The sequence below is a fragment of the Littorina saxatilis genome, linkage group LG16 (assembly GCF_037325665.1).
Source record: "Littorina saxatilis isolate snail1 linkage group LG16, US_GU_Lsax_2.0, whole genome shotgun sequence".
Classification (NCBI taxonomy): Eukaryota; Metazoa; Mollusca; class Gastropoda; order Littorinimorpha; family Littorinidae; genus Littorina; species Littorina saxatilis.
This window is the reverse complement of record NC_090260.1, coordinates 24,103,094-24,123,068: the sequence shown is the minus strand read 5'-3', so window position 1 is coordinate 24,123,068 and position 19,975 is coordinate 24,103,094. Positions and strand designations below refer to the sequence as shown.

At 42.2% G+C, this 19,975-nt stretch overlaps 1 protein-coding gene across 1 annotated transcript in view; it reads left to right on the top strand.

Annotated features, from left to right (window-relative positions):
* The window catches only part of LOC138949936 (uncharacterized), a 251,406-nt gene that overhangs the window by 196,677 nt on the left and 34,754 nt on the right, over window positions 1–19,975 (top strand). The window contains exons 12-15 of the mRNA XM_070321720.1: window positions 3,354–3,437; window positions 4,877–4,954; window positions 13,807–13,926; window positions 15,370–15,501. Of these exons, the coding sequence (XP_070177821.1) occupies window positions 3,354–3,437; window positions 4,877–4,954; window positions 13,807–13,926; window positions 15,370–15,501 (414 nt within the window). The remainder of the gene's footprint in view (window positions 1–3,353; window positions 3,438–4,876; window positions 4,955–13,806; window positions 13,927–15,369; window positions 15,502–19,975) is intronic.

Sequence of the window (19,975 nt, the reverse complement as noted above, 5' to 3'; positions counted from 1 at the left end):
CGTGTCACCTATGCTTACTGTGTGTGTGTATGTGTGACGGAGTGAATGAGTTTGTGTTACTGTTTGTCGATTTCTGACGGGAGCCTTGAAGGCTTTGCCTCTTGTTTATTTTTAATAATTTGGTAGATCAGGCTAGTGATTGTATTGGGAAGAAGGTTGGGGAGCTGTAAGTTTGAATATGTAAAATATTCTTAGTGTTGAACAACTAAATGGATTGATACAGGTCACAAAAGGATCAAGTTTGTGTCAATCAGTCGGATGTGAAAGTTGTCTTGAACATTATTTTATGAAGCTGGAACCGCTTTTTTGTTGTCTTGTTCGGTGAAGGGGCGGGGGGGGGGGGGGGGGGGGTAGCGGATTTTTCTCCTTTTAAGACCTAAATAATCCTAGTGGACATGACGAAGGAGAGTCGTATAAAGCATTTGCTTTTCTTGTTTTCATAACGCTTGAAAGGTTGGAATGAAGGAGAGCCCGTTATTCTCACGAGTCTAAGGCTTCATCCGTGTTCGTCCGTTTGGGCGGCCAGCCGGCATCTTTTCATAAAAACTTGACGTTCACGTTATCTCAAGCGGTATTGATGCTACAGCTTTGAAACTGTGAACACTTCAAGGGTTTGATAATACACTGAACGCAAAAAGTTAAGGATATAGTTTCAGTGGTGTAGCCCAGATGTTAAAGAGCATTGTTTGTGTAATAAACATACGTGTACACGTGTATTTGAAGATCAGCCTTTTTTTCTGCTCAAAAATGTGTTTCTTGGATTTAAGCAATAATTGAGCATGACGTCATAGATGCTTGACCACGCCTACCCGAAAAAAAGTTATCGTTTTAAAGCGAGTTTCATGAGCGAATCACCGTCACCCGTACATTAAGCGGAATGGCAAAATCGATTGTTAAACTTTGCAACATGACCACTTCTGCTTAATTATTTGCACGTGACAATGGCCGATTTTGAAGGAGAAACTACTTCTAGTCTCCGCACTCTCTGAATAAAAATGACCGAGACCTCTAGTAATTCCTTCGCGTGACGTCGAACCCTCCTACGCCATAATGTGAGGTCTTCAAGACATAACCCTGACTTCTGGATCACTGCGTCCAATGGATACATTTCGAAATCTCACGATTACCACCTATGCTTCAGAATCAAAACATGGTGTGATCATTCTGCTACTGAATGTAGGGATACTAACATAATCTGTCGGATTAGCGCGGTTGTCCAACCACAGTGCTAGGGGAGAGCAACACTGCAATCGAGGGACTTCCTGTTCGAAAACGTACAGTTGGCCCACTTGTATCTCCTTCGTGAAACCCGAATCTGTTGCATTACTGTATTTCATTCGTTCAACCGCATTGGATCGACAGTGTTTTTGGCTTAAACTGGCCCCTGATTTTCCCCTGCTCATGTTGCCAAAGTCAACCAGACAAACGTCATTCTGGACAAACTTTTGCACTTGCTGTTTCCATTGTTAGAACTCAATCGTAACGATATACTGTATTTACTACCGGACGTAAACAAAACTAGGCAGATGCGTTTGAGGGCAGATCTTTCTGATGAGGCTGTTGATTGTAAAACCATTTTTTTTTAAATTGCATTACTAGATTAATTGATATGTCAGGTCACGAAGGTTGGGACAATAGTGTGTGTGTGTGTGTGTGTGTGGGGGGGGGGGGGTCGCTGTAATGTACAGGGCGAATGGGCGTCATCAACCTGAAGAATTTTCTTTTTCTGTTTCTTTTTCTTCTTTTTTAACAGTTGGCTAACTCATTTATAGAGCAAATCAAGAAATGAATTATTGAACGACGATTGTAGCGCTCAGTTCAATAATTTTTTTCGAGATGTTCTCTATAAATCTCATAGCGTACTGTGATTGTTTCAATAACAACATTGTCAACAAGAGGCGAAGCCTTCAAGGCTCACGTAAGAAATCGACAAACAGTAACACAAACGCAATCACTTCGTCACACATACACACACACACACACACACACACACACACACACAGTAAGCGGCATAGGTGACACTGTGCAAGAAAGCGAGACACTAGATCTAGATCTGAATGGCCGATTTCGAAGAAAAAACTAGTCTCGGCCCGCTCAAAATAACAATGACCGAGACTTTCAGTAATTCCTTCGCGTGACGTCTAACCCTCTTACGTCATAATGTGACGTCTTCAAATGTTGTGACGTCTTCAAATGTTAAAGTTTCTACCACAGACATACATACATACATACGCACGCACGCACGCACGCACGCACGCACGCACGCACGCACGCACGCACAGACAGACAAAAGTTAGCATCGCATAGGCTACACTTACGTGAGCCAAAAACCGTATTAGAACATTTAACAAAGCACTTTTTTTTTGCGCGCGTTTGGATAATTTTGTGGACGGATCGAGTAAGGTCTACATGTTTGTGTGTGCCGGCTTTGCTATGCCTTGCGTCTTCTCATGACAGATGCAATTTTGGGGGGTATGTACGGTTTGATCACCGATCATGCATTTTACGATTTGATGACCCTCTACATGTTTTATCGATTAGCAAGTAACTGTGAGAGTTGCAGTCATCCTTAATGTACCCGTGAGCATGCAGTTTTATTTTATATTCATATAAAATATTGGTAGCAAAACATACATATCAGACGTTTTCATATTGCCAAAAAATAAGCACCCCCCCCCCCCCACCACCACCAAGCAATAGAGTGACGTCCCCTGAGTGTTGCTACTTCGCCAATTTCCAATTAAACCAGAGTTTACCTGGTAAGAATGTTTTGAACCCTACACCTTTTCTACTGCGATACCAGCGATAACCGTTCATTTTAATACTGGACCGACGCAGTCGTCCGCTACGTTGGACAGTCAATCAAATCAGTTGTCTTCCAAATGCCGGTCTGGCTTGAAATATGTCAGAATAACACTTGTGCTTTTAGCCGCAGGGAACTCTAAAATCATTTAATAATGTGGAGACGATAAGCTACATCTCACTAACACGGAAGATGAAAAGAATCTTCTCAAATCGAAAAAAGGGCACATGCGCATGAATTCGATTTCACTAATTGTAAGCACACTCCAAGAGAGCACTAACAGTTTCAGCGCATTGCCACTAGCCTTTCATCTGTTTTGCATTAGTCATGTGACACCAGTACTTACTGACCGTTGATGATGATGATGATGATTATTTAAGTTATTAAGACATCACAGTGCGCTAGAAGATTTATAGAGTGCGCTAACAGTTTTAAGCGGATTGCCATTAGCTAATCAACTGTTTCACATCAGTCATGTGACACCAGTACTTACTGACAATTATTATTATTATTATTATTATTATTATAACTATGGTGATGTCTTCCACAGAGCTTGACCTCGATGGTGACTGTACCGGCAATGCGCATTTGTGTCGCTTCGAAGCCGCTTGTGACACAGTACATTCCAAATGCAGTAAGTAGCAATTGCTCAGGCAGCGATGAAGACGATGCTGTCAAGCAGAAAGGGAGCTCATACGTACGGTGAAAGTACAGGCAGGGGAGGAGAATGAACAAGGAAAATGGGGTCCGTTCTCCACTAACCTCACACGAAAAGTTCTGTTTTGAATTCTGGCTATCACATTACAGTGTTGGTCTGATCGCGATGCATTTCTACCACGCACTGTGGTAGTTGCAATGTCATTTATTTTTGAGGAGGAGGAGAACAAAGCGGAATAAAAAGACGAGAAATGGGTGCTTTGATGGGTAACTAGGCAAAGCGAGGCTGGAGCAACCAGCCGCTAACAACGACCTTGAACGATGAAAGCGCCGGTATGTTGTTAATTTTCGTGGAAGAAAGAAAATAGAACAGTTCTTTAGTTTATCCTTCTCTCCAAAGACAACTCATTTAATGGAGGATCTTGCTTTTACCAGCATTCTCCGACTTTGAAACCGTACGTGTGAGCTGCCCAATAGCGTGACATGGATTTGCTGACTGTGCTGTCTTAGGTATTTATACCACAGACAATTAATAGTAAGCATTACCCAGAAAAGCAACAAAGTCCCCTTCATATAGCCTTGATATCCATAACACGTAAAATTCAAGCAGATGTTTGACACCATTCCATGGCCGTCACCTTCCATGGGATGTCATGTCCATGCTTTCTTATTCCATTTATTTAACACTAGGCGTGTTCTTATTAAGGATGTATTTTCAACATCCACACACTAGTCTTTATACATTATGTCTATTATGCTGACTTTTAGCAAAACAGACATGTCGAGAAAATGGATATCTACATATGCCCATCTCTCACAGCGTTCTCGTGACCTGAATCAGTCAATCACTCACCTGACGTGATGAATATAAACATCATAAAAGCTCTCCCCCAACAATCTCACACATGAAAACTATGTTGAACATGTATGCCATTTACTTACATTACTCTTGTCCAAGTGGAAGCGAAAGTCTCAGAAACAACACCAGACAGTGAGAAAATCACGTAAAAATATATTTGACGCTAATTGAGTGACACAATTTCATTTGATTCTTCAAAACATTGACCATGCAGTTTAAGGACTCAGTGGATGCGTGATACCTTGCCGTTCTGTAAAGCGCCCACAAAAAAAAACTGGCTTTCTGGCATTGTTTAGATGAAAAAGTGTATTATCTGACAACATTTCAAGAGTCACTCTTTATACAGAATAAGTCGATCACGCCGATATTGTAAGTTCAAATGTTTCCTTTGTCTTGTTTTCTTTTAGCGTGATGAACAAAAAAGTCGATAACATTTAGTGGGTCACCTGGAATCAGTCCTGATCGGTCAGATAGCCATATGGTGCACTAAGCTGGTATTCCTACTTGACAACACTAGTCTGGTCCTCATGTCAAGAGTTGGCTTGCACTTTTTTCAGAGTGGAATATCCAGCAGCCGTGCATCACGACGGATTCCTGTGTCAGTGGAACCGAGTGTGACGCGCTGAACACATGTAGTGAGTACACAAGTTCGGAAGCAGGACACGGTAACCAGGACCTTTATAGTGTGACGTCACCCGTACGCGTCCAGGATAAATACGCTTGAAACCGTAACGTTTAGGCAGGGGATGTAAGTTTTGCTTCTCCCGAAACATAGTGACGAAAATACTCTGTGTCACGCAGACGACCCTTTTATGAAAGAAAGCATGTGGCGTAAGTGTGAATATCTATTGCTTCTGGCTACCGTTTGGTGTGTGTGTAAGCAACACAAACGTGTGTATTAAGTAACATCCTGAACAGGTACATGTAGGCTTACATCTGTGAAGGGGAGTCGAGCATTCATGTTGCCCAACTGAGTACTCCGTGAGTCTTAGTAACAAGTCCGTGTTGTATTTGGCCGTCCTTACACAGAAAACTGGTCGCTGGGGTTTTCTCGGATGTTATTGAAGCTAGAACTTGTCTGATTTCAGGATCATGGCCGTCGTGTCAAAAATATGAAAAGTATTATTTTCTCAGATGTCATCAAAAAAGGAGGTTTAAAACGCTACAAACATGTATGGGTTCCTTACATTCCTCTGGTCTTAAATATCTAGGCAGGTTTCAAAGCAGGGTCGTTTTTATCTATATTATAATACGCGTGGGCTTTTTTGTCGTGTGGACGTATCTCCTACCAAACCCCGCCGATTTGGCCCCTGTCCCTCGGTTATCCCGTAGGAACGGATCGCGCTGAACACGATGCGCTGGGTAAGATTAACGAGTTCGAAAGCGAAATGGCTTTTTGAGGCCTTTCGGCGAGAAATTTTGTAGCAGACGAAATATCCCAGCTATCCCATTGGCCGAAAGCGAACGGTCTGACTATAGACTACGCGACCGCACCCCAAACGAACCTAGCCGTGTGTTTTATTTCTCTGACTTAAAACTCGGTACAGAGTATGATAATGTTGTGAATATACTGGATAAACAATATTACACGTACATGCTTTAGTTTGAGGCCCCGCAAGGTAGTGCAAGGTCGCGTGCGGTCGCGCAGTCTTTAGTCAGACCCAAAGCGAACGTTGCCACTTGCTCCGGATCCCCAGCTTTGAATCGGGGCAGCTGTTGCAGCGACTGGTGGATCCTACAACTGGCTCTACAGGTAAATCCCATTTATCAGTCTGTAAAACTTTCTTAAAATGTTCCTAACCTTGCTGTATTCTGTCACAGGGGTTATACTATAGAGAATTTGCAACATTATTCGCCACGTTTCTCAGGCTCCCCCGCCATTTTGACACGCCACGGCTGAACTGCAGGATTTTCGCTCTTTCAACGCTGCATTCTTTGGTTGTTTGGTTGGTTGTTTGCATAGGCCATACATTGGGGGGGGGGGGGGATTTCAAGGAATCTTGCCATACATTATAGGGGGGGGGGGGGGTGCGGTACTAAGCCAAAGTTTGGGATTCTGCCGGCGTTACCCATGCAGATGCAGAAAGAAACGCTGCATTCTTTCGTTGTTTACTAACCCATGCATAGGCCATACATGAGGGGGGTATTTCAAGGAATCTTGCCATACATGGGGGGGGGGGGGGGGGAGGGGGGGGCGGTGAGAGCCAAAGTTTTGGATTCTGCCGGCGTTACCCATGCAGATGAGATGCAGAAAGAATCTTGCTTAGGCCATACAAATTAAAATTACAATACATATGGGGGGGGGGGGGGGGGTGTTGTATTACCTGAAAACAGCTTGGAGCAAATAGTTATTTTTCTACTTTTCTAACCCAGGCATAGGTTGTCATTTAGTTATAATATGCGTTTGAATCATTATATATTTTAGACGTTTTAGATTTCCATTACGTAAAAATCTATGACCCATGGTATAGGCCATACATGAGGGGGGAGGGAGGGCGGTGCTATTACCTGAAAACAGCACACACGTGCCATTGGACGTACCTTTATTGTGTGTGTGTGTGTGTGTGTGTGTACATGACTTTATATGCATGGATGCGTGCACTCGATTGTGTGTGTGTGTGTGTGTGTGTGTGTGTGTGTGTGTGTGTGTGTGTGTGTGTGTGTGTGTGTGTGTGTGTGTGTTTGGACCATGTATATTTTCTGTTGTCATTTAGTTACAATATGCGTTTGAATCATTACATATTTTAGACGTTTTAGATTTCCATTTGGTATCTTTACGATGGCTTTTACCTTTAATGCTTCCAACTTTCAAAACGCTGCAAGACTGGGAAGAGATGCGGTGCTCAACAAACTGACATTTGTTATTTTGATTAAGTTCACACACACTTTTGTCTTGGAACATCGTTTGCATGTACAGCATTTGTTGTTGTTGATTTTAGGTGACAACAACCAGATCACTGGAAGACAGACAGGGAGAAATAGAGATATTTAGAGTTTGTCCTCTGGATATCTGGATATACAACTAGCTCTATACACTCGACAGGTAAATCCCATTTATCAGTCTGTACAACTTTCTTAAAGTGTTCCAAAACCTTACTGGATTCTGCCACAGGCATACTAAAGAGAATTTGCAACATTATTTCACCATTCACCACGTTTCTCTCCCCCGCCAATTTGATTTTGCCATGCCACGCCACGGCTCAACTGCAGAATTTTGCTAATGCATCGCTGCATTCTTTCGTTGTTTTTCTTTTCTAATTTTTTAACCCAGGCATAGGCCATACATGAGGGGATTTCAAGGAATCTTGCTGAAATCTATTGCATGTGTCTGCCTTCTTTCGGGTATTTTTTTCTAACCTTGAGGCCATACATTGGGGGGGGGGGGGGGGAGGGGGTTGTTAAAAGAATCTTGCTTAGGCCATACATGGGGGGGGGGGGGAGGGGGGGGGGTCTATTACCTGAAAACAGCATAGGGAAAATTGTGTTATGTAGACGTATTTTATGATTTTTCTAATAGTTTGTTTTTCTCCCAGTCCTTACATGGAGGGGGAGGGGGTGAACGAATCTTGCTTTTTTTACTTCTCTAACCCATGCATTACATGTGGGGGGGGGGGGGTGAACGAATCTTGCTTTTTCTACTTCTCTAACCCATGGCATAGGCCATACATGTGGGGGGGGTTCTATTACCTGAAAACAGCATCCACACACACACGCGCACACGTTCCATTGGACGTACATTTATTGTGTGTGTGTGTGTGTGTTTGTGTGTGTGTGTGTGTGTGTGTGTGTGTGTGTGTGTGTGTGTGTATGTGTGTGTGTGTGTGTGTATGTGTACATGAGTGTATATGCATGGATGCGTGCACTCGATTGTGTGTGTGTGTGTTTGAACCATGTATATATTTTATGTTGTCATTTACTTATGTTATACTATGCGTTTGAATCACTATATATTTTAGACGTCATACTTTTTGTTCGTATCTTCACGATGGCTTTTACCTTTAATGCTTCCAACTTTCAAAGCGCTGCAAGTCTGGGAGGAGATGCGCACTTTCATCACTGTGTGTGTGTGTGTGTGTGATCATTGGGGGGGGGGGGGGGCTGGATTTTTACACCAATGAGCAAACGTATAAAGAGACAATTTTGTTCATGTAGATGTAGTCATGCAAACGTCATTCCTGCCAAAACAAATCATTTTTCAGTGTTGCATACTCCTGTGTATAAGGTATTTTTTTTTTCATTTTCTTCAGATGTGGCGTCCCAACTCACTGCGACCTCACTTCAAGACGGTGACCACAACTTGGCCTGTGACAAAAACAAAAGCAATCTTTCCAGACCATTGTCAACCAATTGTCAGATGCAAAAACCAAAGCGAACAAAGACTTCACACAACTAACCAATCTTAGGCGTGAAAATCAACGCCTCAAGTCGGCCACTTCATCTTCATCTGAACTACGTTCATCTACACCCACCGCTGCACCAAACAACCCTGCAGCAATAGCCAGCCCATCTTCATCTGCACTACGTTCATCTACACCCACTGCTGCACCAAACAACCCTGCAGCAATAGCCAGCTAATCTTCATCTGCACTACGTTCATCTACACCCACTGCTGCACCAAACAACCCTGCAGCAATAGCCAGCTAATCTTCATCTGCACTACGTTCATCTACACCCACCGCTGCACCAAACAACTCTGCAGCAACAAGCACTCCTACAAACACATCAAACCACCTCAATTGTCGACGTCCTAACGCTCAGTCAAATAATGAATGACGACATGGGTGACGCAACACAAAATTCAACACAATCCACGGACATGTTTGATGCAACACAAAACGCAACACAAAACGCAACCCAGTCCACTTCAGATGACGCAGTCACATCGGGAGAAGCTCTCTAAGCATTGTCTCAGGAATAAACATTCACATTCAACCCATTTTTTCACAACCTTTTCATAGTCAGTAGTTGCGGGTAAAATCTGATCCCTGTTTCGAATTTTGTGGAATCATTTTGCGACATATCGATAAAGTCACGAGACAAACAACATCAACAAAGACCATATATGGGCAATCATGTAATTTTTTGCGGGGGTGTAACGGAGATCGACTTTGTCTTTATAAGAATAGGAATCACATCTACACACTCTACACACAGTGACAACTGCAACGCGTGTGGCACACAACATGACAAACAAACAAGTCGCGTAAGGCAAAAATACAACTTTTAGTCAAGCTGTCGAACTCAGAGAATGAAACTGAACGCAATGCCATTTTTCAGCAAGACCGTATACTCGTAGCATCGTCAGTCCACCGCTTGTGGCAAAGGCAGTGAAATTGACAAGAAGAGCGGGGTAGTAGTTGCGCTGAGAAGGATAGCACGCTTTTCTGTACCTCTCTTCGTTTTAACTTTCTGAGCGTGTTTTTAATCCAAACATATCATATCTATATGTTTTTTGGAATCAGGAACCGACAAGGAATAAGATGAAAGTGTTTTTAAATTGATTTCGAACATTTAATTTTGATCATAATTTTTATAATTGACTCACATGCGAAGCAAAAGTGAGTCTATGTACTCACCCGAGTCGTCCGTCCGTCCGTCCGGACGTCCGTCCGGAAAACTTTAACGTTGGATATTTCTTGGAAATTATTCAGTCTATCAGTACCAAATTTGGCAAGATGGTGTATGATGACAAGGCCCCAAAAAACGTACATAGCATCTTGACCTTGCTTCAAGGTCAAGGTCGCAGGGGCCATACATGTTGCCGAAAAACAGGTATTTTTCACATTTTTCCCATTTTCTCTGACGTTTTTGAGATTGAATACCTCACCTATATATGATATATAGGGCAAAGTAAGCCCCATCTTTTGATACCAGTTTGGTTTACCTTGCTTCAAGGTCAAGGTCACAGGAGCTCTTCAAATTTGGATTGTATACATATTTTGAAGTGACCTTGACCCTGAACTATGGAAGATAACTGTTTCAAACTTAAAAATTATGTGGGGCACATGTTATGCTTTCATCATGAGACACATTTGGTCACATATGATCAAGGTCAAGGTCACTTTGACCCTTATAAAATGTGACCAAAATAAGGTAGTGAACCACTAAAAGTGACCATATCTCATGGTAGAAAGAGCCAATAAGCACCATTGTACTTCCTATGTCTTGAATTAACAGCTTTGTGTTGCATGACCTTGGATGACCTTGACCTTGGGTCAAGGTCACATGTATTTTGGTAGGAAAAATGTGTAAAGCAGTTCTTAGTGTATGATGTCATTGCTAGGTTTAGTTATTTGACCTTGAAGGTCAAGGTCATGTACAGGTCAAGGTCAAGCATGTGAGTCGTATGGGCTTTGCCCTTCTTGTTTTAATTTTCAGAGCTTGTTTTTAATCCAAATATAACATATTTATATGTGTTTGGAATCAGAAAATGATGAAGAATAAGATGAATGTAAATTTAAATCGTTTTATAACCAAAAATTTGTTTTAACAATTTTCAGATTTTTAATTACCAAAGTCATTAATTAATGTTTAAGCCACCAAGCTGAAATGCAATACCGAAGTCCGGCCTTTGTCGAAAATTGCTTGGCCAAAATTTCAATCAATTTGATTGAAAAATGAGGGTGTGACAGTGCCGCCTCAACTTTTACAAAAAGCCGGATATGACGTCATCAAAGACATTTATCGAAAAAAGGAAAAAAACGTCCAGGAATATCATTTCCAGGAACTCTCATGTAAAATTTCATAAAGATTGGTCTAGTAGTTTAGTCTGAATCGCTCTACACACACACACGCACAGACAGACAGACACACACATACACCACACCCTCGTCTCGATTCCCCCCTCTACGTTAAAACATTTTTGTCAAAACTTGACTAAATGTAAAAAGAGCCCCTGCAATGAATACTCCATGCTTAGTCCTATTTATCAGTTTTGGTGGCGCTGATTTGGCAAATGAAATGTTTTAATTATGTTGTGCTGGATTGCAGCCAAAGAGAAATATTACACAAAAGCAAATTTATGTCTTCAGGCCTAACCATCATAATGCCATATATGGATGGTGATCTGTAAACTTTTGTTCTCTGTGCACAATGCATGTGTAAACACTTTGTTGTTCGCAAAACGCAGAACCAATTTCACATTTTAATCCTTGGGCTGGTTGTCACGACATATGTCGCGCTACTTTACGTATACTGTCATGGTTGTCACGACATATGTCGCGCTACTGGCTCAGTCTGTTTGGTCGGTTCCGATTACTTCCCATGGATGCGAAAACCTATATGACCGTTTTTTGTTATTTTTCTCTCTGTTAATACACCAGTGCCTATGTAACATGTGTTACAGAATTGCACTAGTGTAAGGGTTAACATTTTATTTTTCACTCACATGTTTGCTAAAGTGTACAAATTGTGTTCCATTTAGTGCTGTTTTTTTTCCCCGTCTCAAGACATATATGGTGATGTGTAACTATTGTTCTCTGGGCACATTTATTTGCACATTTATGTCCCTCACTTATGTCAATGTAACCGCTAATTTGTTTAAGTCCAGTCAATCGAACAAACTTTTCATTGTGGGTGACTCGAGCTGTCCGGGTACTGCGGCGAGATTTCTTTCCTAATTATATGATTGGTGTTATATATTCTTTTACACATTTTAACTAGCATTCATCATCTTGGTTGAAGCGTGACAAAATGATTTTGTCACATTGATTGAATTCTCAGACTGTCCACATTGACTGAAATCTCAGAAAAGGGCACAATTTAACGCTGTTTTATTCTTTCCCAATTATATGATTTCTTATTGTTCACAGAACCCACTGTATATTTACCACTGGGTTACTTTTTCATTCCTATTTGCTGATGTATAAAACTTGTTTTTGTACTGTGCACACTATTTGCTCATTTAATGCTGTGTTTATGTGTTTGTTTCATTCCCATGTGTCATATTTTCTGAGATTTCGGTCAATGTAGCCACTTTTTTTGTTTTGCCGCATTTAGCCTTTCCTTCGTAACTGTCTGCCTTCACCAAGCTGTAGATTCTTGCATTACTAATGGCGAGCAGCTACACAAGAAAACAAAGAAAGTGTATTCAAGCGCCGAGCCTGGTAAAAAGAAGATATCGCTACATTGACCGAAATTTCAGAAAGCGTCACATGTTTGCTGCTGTGTAAATGGCTTGCAGTTCATTGCACATTGAACGCTGCTTTTCTTAGGTTTGATGTTTTATCACATTTTGTTGTTCTGTGTGTGCTAGCGCTTTTTTTGTGTAACTTTGTCGCAATTACTTCTAAATTTAATGTGTTACTGTTGTCACTGCACAAGTCATGGCCAATCCACCACTGTGCCCTTTTTTATCTCTCCCAATAAATGTATGGCATTTTGTTCTGTATATTGAACACGTTTTTGTTGTTGCTTATTCATAATTAACTCTGTAATTAATGAAGAAGAAACAATCACGTGCGGAGCACGGGTATTACCAGTAAAAATTATATTTGTGAAGCTACAGATCTAAAGCTTCATACACTTCTGGTTGACCCTCGTCACTTTTAAGGTCACAAATGGGTAAGGTTGGTGTGGGAGATAGCTCAGTCTGCAACTTGTCCTTCCCGTCAAATATTTTAGAATCCTCTCGCAGCTTTCTACCCACATATCCTGCATAACCTATTCTTTCCCTTCGAGTCTGCTTACAGATCAGAACACAGCGAGCATTGAAACTGCTCTTCTGAAAGTTTTAAAGGATCCTCTGCTCTCCCTTGACCAAAAGAAAATTAGTTAAGTGGCCGTTTTGACTCTTTCAGACCTTCGATCACAACATTATTCTGAAACGTCATGAGCACGTTGTTTTAATCATCGACACTCCTCTTCAGTTTTTGGCTTCATACCTTTCTGACATAACCCAAATCATATATATGTAAACAACGTGAGCTCAGAACCTGTGCCTATCTCCTTCGGTTTAGCTCATGGCTCTGTCCTTGGGCCAGTTTCGTTCGTCCTGTACACTGCAACGTTTGCTAATGTAATTGAAAACCATAATGTTCTCCATCATTCTTTTGCAGACGATACTCAGCTAGAGAAATCGGCCGTGCCACAGTATGTTGATGAGTTGATTCAGTCTGCCCAGAACTGCCTCTAGGGTGTAAAGCGTTGGATGAAAAGCAATAAAATACAGCTAACTGACAACAACACTGAAGCAATCTTTCTTTCTTGTCTTTCCTTATTTGGTGTTTAACGTCGTTTTCAACCACGAAGGTTATATCGCGACGCGCTGAAGCAATGATTGATTCTCATTCATATTATGACTATGCCGTGGGTGAGTCGTACAAGTATTATTTATTGTTGTTTCAATTCCTTAGCCCAGTTCCTGGCGCATCCGTAATTGAAAACATGATTTTGTTTAGGGTATGGGAAATGACACCTATACGTCTTCCCTGTGCCGATGACTTAACTCTTGTTCATGATTCTGGAGAGTTTGATGATCGCTTTGCAGAGCGTCCAGTTGGAGGAAACTGTGACAGCACTCTGGATTGCCAGAGCGGATCCCAGTGCGAGCTAGCTACGGGCTCCACCAAAAAATGTGTCTGTTCAAGCTCAGGGTCTGGCTCATGTGGTAAGACTTTGAGTGTTCGTCTGTCTCTTGCAATTTGGTGTGGTGCAGATGTAATGCCTTGCATTATGGTGTAGAGCCGTAATGTCTTGCATTGTGGTGTGGTACAAAAGTAATGTCTTGCATTGTGGTGCGGCACAGATGTCATTCCTTTATAGGGGTGTGGTACTGACTTAATGCCTTGCATTGTGGTGTGGTTCAGATGTAATGCCTTGCATTGTGGTGTGGTTCAGATGTAATGCCTTACATTGTGGGGTGGTACAGATGTAATGTCTTGCATTGTGGGGTGGTACAGATGTAATGCCTTGCATTATGGTGTAGAGCCGTAATGTCTTGCATTGTGGTGTGGTACAAAAGTAATGTCTTGCATTGTGGTGTGGCACAGATGTCATTCCTTTATAGGGGTGTGGTACTGACTTAATGCCCTGCATTGTGGTGTGGTTCAGATGTAATGCCTTGCATTGTGGTGTGGTTCAGATGTAATGCCTTACATTGTGGGGTGGTACAGATGTAATGTCTTGCATTGTGGGGTGGTACAGAGGTAATGCCTTGCATTGTGAAGTGGTACAGAGGTAATGCCTTACATTGTGGGGTGGTACAGATGTAATGTCTTGCATTGTGGGGTGGTACAGAGGTAATGCCTTGCATTGTGGTGTGGTTCAGATGTAATGCCTTGCTTTGTGGTGTGATACAGACGTAATGCCTTGCATTGTGGTGTGGTCCAGATGTAATGCCTTGCATTGTGGTGTGATACAGGCGTAATGTCTTGCATTGTGGTGTGATACAGACGTAATGCCTTGCATTGTGGGGTGGTACAGAGGTAATGCCTTGCACTGTGGGGTGGTACAGAGGTAATGCCTTGCATTGTGGGGTGGTACAGAGGTAATGCCTTGCATTGTGGTGTGGTACAGACGTAATGCCTTGCATTGTGGTGTGATACAGACGTAATGCCTTGCATTGCGGTGTGATACAGATGTAATGCCTTGCATTGTGGGGTGGTACAGCTAGAGGTAATGCCTTGTTTTGTAGTGCGATACAGACGTAATGCCTTGCATTGTGGTGTGATACAGACGTAATGCCTTGCATTGTGAGGTGGTACAGACGCAATGCCTTGCATTGTGGTGTGGTGCAGATGTAATGCTTTATGTTGTGGTTTTGGTACAGACGTAATGCATTGCATTGAGTTGTGGTACATATGTAATGCCTTGCATAGTGGTTTTGGTGCAGACGTAATGCATTGCATTGAGTTGTGGTACATATGTAATGCATTGCATTGTGGTGTGGTACAGACGTAATACCTTGCATTGTGGTGTGGTACAGATGTAATGCCTGACATTGTCGTGTGGTACAGACGTAATGCCTTGTATTGTGGTGTGGTACATATATGTAATGCCCTGCATTGAGGTGTGGTACAGATGTAATTCCTTGCATTGTGGTGTGGTACAGACCCTAATAAGGGGTTTTCGGGAGGGGAATGCGCGACAGGAGAAATCTGCCTGGCAAGCCATCTCACCTGTAGTGAAAACATGTGTACATGTGATGCTGGATACACTGTGTTCGCCGCAAACTTCACTTGTAGTAAGTGGAAAATGTAAAGATTACATTGACTTTTTTGTTGTTGTTGCATTGTCGAGTTTTATTTTGGTAGCTTTGAGCGAAAAAGTATATAACGTGCGGCAGCATGGGCGCTTTCCCCCGGTGTGGTTTAGACTGGTCACATTACTAAACATTATGCTCAAAACTTTTCTTTAGAAATAACATACTGTCCGTTCAGTAGACCAAATATTCTTTCAAAAATCAATTGTACGTGCTTGTGACACGGTGTGCTGCACGAACGATGTAATCAGTGTAAAATAGAGAATATACAATATATCGCTAACGTTGGTTTCGATTTTTTGTTTTTATATATGTGACAGGGGAGGCTACCGCTCCTTTCACAACAGACTCTGTACCCGAGTTGTTGGCCTTTAAGTCAACACCGGTGTATTGTGGAATTCTGGTTGTGATGGGGTCTGGTGGTTTCCGATTGTCTGTATGTTCATGGAAACCTTCGGGTTTGCATAACAGTTTTTATAGGGCTAAGAAATTAGCCCGAATATTTCCAAACCTGTTTGATTGCACTTCGCTTCCCGAGGTGATCGTAGTGTTTTACGGCACACGGTTACATCTGGCGCTTGCAAGCAGGGATGGGACTCGGCATGATATGTTCAGGTAATGGCATAATGTGTCGCAGACGTGGAGGAATCTGCAGCGGGACCCATAGGGACAGTCGCCTTTGTTGGTATACAATAAGCACACTTCCTTCCCGTTGGGTCCCGCTGGTCGCCGGGAACCGCCGCTGGCCGTCGTAGCCTTGCCGCCCTTGTTGTCTTGGACGCCATGCTGGAGCCGGTCCCGCAGGATCACCGTGGACAGGTGGGGGTTGGGGGTTTCCCACTTGAATCCGCTGGACGACTGGCGCCTTCTGTACTCGTCGTCGTACGGAAGCACCGACTGCCACAAGTATCTGGCCCCCAGCTCGCCTATCATCTCTGTGTACCGGAGGTAGGCGGTCGAGTCAAACCCGGGCTTCTCAGCAATCAACCTCGCCATGATGCGTGCGTTTGCCACAATCCAGTGGCAGGGGGAGACTTTGTCAAGTTTTGGTCTCTGGTTGAGTTTTAGGATGACACCTCCCCCGAGTGTCACCTCTTCCTCGGCCGCCATCGACCCCGGCACAAAATCCAGAATGGAAAGATAGGAGGTCTCACCTGTTGGCTGCAGTGACAAGCCGCCTAACAGTCCCTGGAGTGGTTCCACGCTTTTTTCCTCAGTCACCCGCTGGGATAGTGGCCCTCCCCCGCTTCGCTTTTGCAGGGCCGCCACTGCTACTCTCAGCGCTACGTAGTGGCCACGCTTGAGACCCAGGCCCTCCAAATCCTGTGCAGTCACATTACTCAGCACATTGAGGGTGTTCAACTCCTCATCCTGGAGAACTTTAACCACCGTTAAAGGCAGATCTGTCGCCCACGCTCCAAATTCTAAGTCCATATTGCAGTAAGAAATAGTTGGCATATGCCCGCTGCGCCGCGCTGGTAAGGACTGACCACAATGTGTTGCTCTCCCGTTCTTATAGGCCCCCGCTTATGTATCACACGTGCAAGCCCCCCGGCAACATGGACATTGCGGCTGGGCTCTTCTCCTTGACTTTCACAAGTCCTCCTCTCCCCTCTCTTTCTAATTACGGGCCTAAGTGTTGCTATCCTACTTTACTACCCTCTCTTCCCTACCTGCCAACACTGATCCCTTTAGGCCTACCTCAAGTATCTAACATCCTCCTCCTCCACCCGCGGCTAATCTGTCTCGTTTAAATAGAGTTTATCTGACGCTGTCCGCTCTATCTAAACTCACACCTAAAAGTGACCATATCTCATGGTAGAAAGAGCCAATAAGCACCAGTGTACTTCCTATGTCTTGAATTAACAGCTTTGTGTTGCATGACCTTGGATGACCTTGACCTTGGGTCAAGGTCACATGTATTTTGGTAGGAAAAATGTGTAAAGCAGTTCTTAGTGTATGATGTCATTGCTAGGTTTAGCTGAAGGTCAAGGTCATGTAAAGGTCAAGGTCAAGCATGTGAGTCGTATGGGCTTTGCCCTTCTTGGTTTTTTTTCGATAAATATCTTTGATGACGTCATATCCGGCTTTTTGTGAAAGTTGAGGCGGCACTGTCACACCCTCATTTTTCAATCAAATTGATTGAAATTTTGGCCAAGCAATCTTCGACGAAGCCCTGACTTCGGTATTGCATTTCAGCTTGGTGGCTTAAAAATTAATTAATGACTTTGGTCATTACAAATCTGAAAATTGTAAAAAAAAAAATTGTTTTTAAAACGATCCCAATTTACGTTTATCTTATTCTTCATCATTTTCTGATTCCAAAAACATATAAATATGTTATATTTGGATTAAAAACAAGCTCTGAAAATTAAAAATACAAATATTATTATTAAAATAAAATTTCCGAAATCGATTTAAAAACAATTTCATCTTATTCATTGTAGGTTCCTGATTCCAAAAACATATAGATGTGATATGTTTGGATTAAAAACACGCTCAGAAAGTTAAAAAGAATAGAGATAAAGAAAAGCGTGCTATCCTTCTCAGCGCAACTACTACCCCACTCTTCTTGTCAATTTCACTGCCATTGCATCGAGCGGTGGACTGACGATGCTACGAGTATACGCTCTTGCTGTAAAAACGCAGTGAGTTCAGTTTCATTCTGTTAGTTCGACAGCTTGACTAAATGTTGTAATTTCGCCTTACGCGACTTGTTTTCAATTTCTTATATCCAATTTTTTTGTTTCAATTTTTTTTCTCTCAATATTTTGTTTCCAATTTTTGTTACATTTAGTCAAGTTTTGACTAAATGTTTTAACATAGAGGGGGAATCGAGACGAGGGTCGTGGTGTATGTGTGTGTGTGTGTGTGTGTGTGTGTGTGTGTGTGTGTGTGTGTGTGTGTGTGTGTGTAGAGCGATTCAGACTAAACTACTGGACCGATCTTTATGAAATTTGACATGAGAGTTCCTGGGTATAATATCCCCGGACGTTTTTTTTTTCCTTTTTGCGATAAATACGGGTCAAAGTGACGAGCCTGTTTGGCGCGGTAGCGATAGCGCTGTGCTTCATAGCACGCTTTACTGTAGCTCTCTTCGTTTTAACTTTCTGAGCGTGTTTTTAATCCAAATAAAATCATATCTATATGTTTTTGGAATCAGGAACCGACAAGGAATAAGATGAAATAGTTTTTAAAACGATTTCGGAAAAATGTTTTTGATCATAATTTTTATATTTTTTTATTTTTAGAGCTTGTTTTTAATCCAAATATAACATATGTATATGTTTTTGGAATCAGAAAATGACGAAGAATAAGATGAAATTGTTTTTTGATCGTTTAATAAAAACAATAATTTTAATTACAAGTTTCCGATGTTTAATGACCAAACTCACTCATTAGTTTTTAAGCCACCAAGCTGAAATGCAATACCAAACCCCGGCCTTCGTCGAAGATTGCTTTGCCAAAATTTCAATCAATTTAATTGAAAAATGAGGGTGTGACAGTGCCGCCTCAACTTTTACAAAAAGCCGGATATGACGTCATCAAAGGTATTTATCGAAAAAATGAAAAAGAGTCCGGGGATATCATACCCAGGAACTCTCATGTCAAATTTCATAAAGATCGGCCCAATAGTCTGAATCGCTCCACACACACACACACACACACACACACAAACACACACACACACACACACACACACACACACACACACACACACACACACACATACACCACGACCTTCGTCTCGATTCCCCCCTCCATGTTAAAACATTTAGTCAAAACTTGACTAAATGTAAAAAAGAACACGTGCCAAAGTCCCAAGTAAAAAATCATATTCTTAGAGTGGCAAAGGCTAGATCCCCGATCGCGCACAAGTACCGGCGCTCAGACTGCCTTCTTGAAACTGTCTAACCAGATCTAACTAGCATCCTGTTACGTTAAATTAATGTGGAGGGGTTGTACCTTTGATTTGCATTGCTGAAATACAGAATATACCGTTCCGGCTTGTTTATTGTGCTGGGGGCCCAAATAGACGGTGGCCCAATGACACTATTTGTTATTTGCTACAAAAAGTGTTGGGGGGGGGGGGGGCAATGAGATGGGGGCCCGATCAAACGGGGGCCCAATCAGACGGGGGCCCAAAGAGCAATCCCCCTGCAAACATAATTATCTGTATCCAGATAAACAGGGGGAAAGGTCTAACAACATTTGCCTCTGTGAAAATGTGATTTTAAGTGACTGACCTAAGAATTCACCAGCTTTGGAGAATGACTAATATGCACCTTTATCACATTGACAAGAGATGTTTGTTAAAATTACATGTATTCAGTATAACCTGTTGAATTTAGTTTGTTTTTATTGAGAGCAAGTTATGTTGTGTGTTAATTGAAATCGTATTAAGTTTATATGTGTAATATTTAAAGATGAACTTTGTCAGAATTTTAAGAAATGT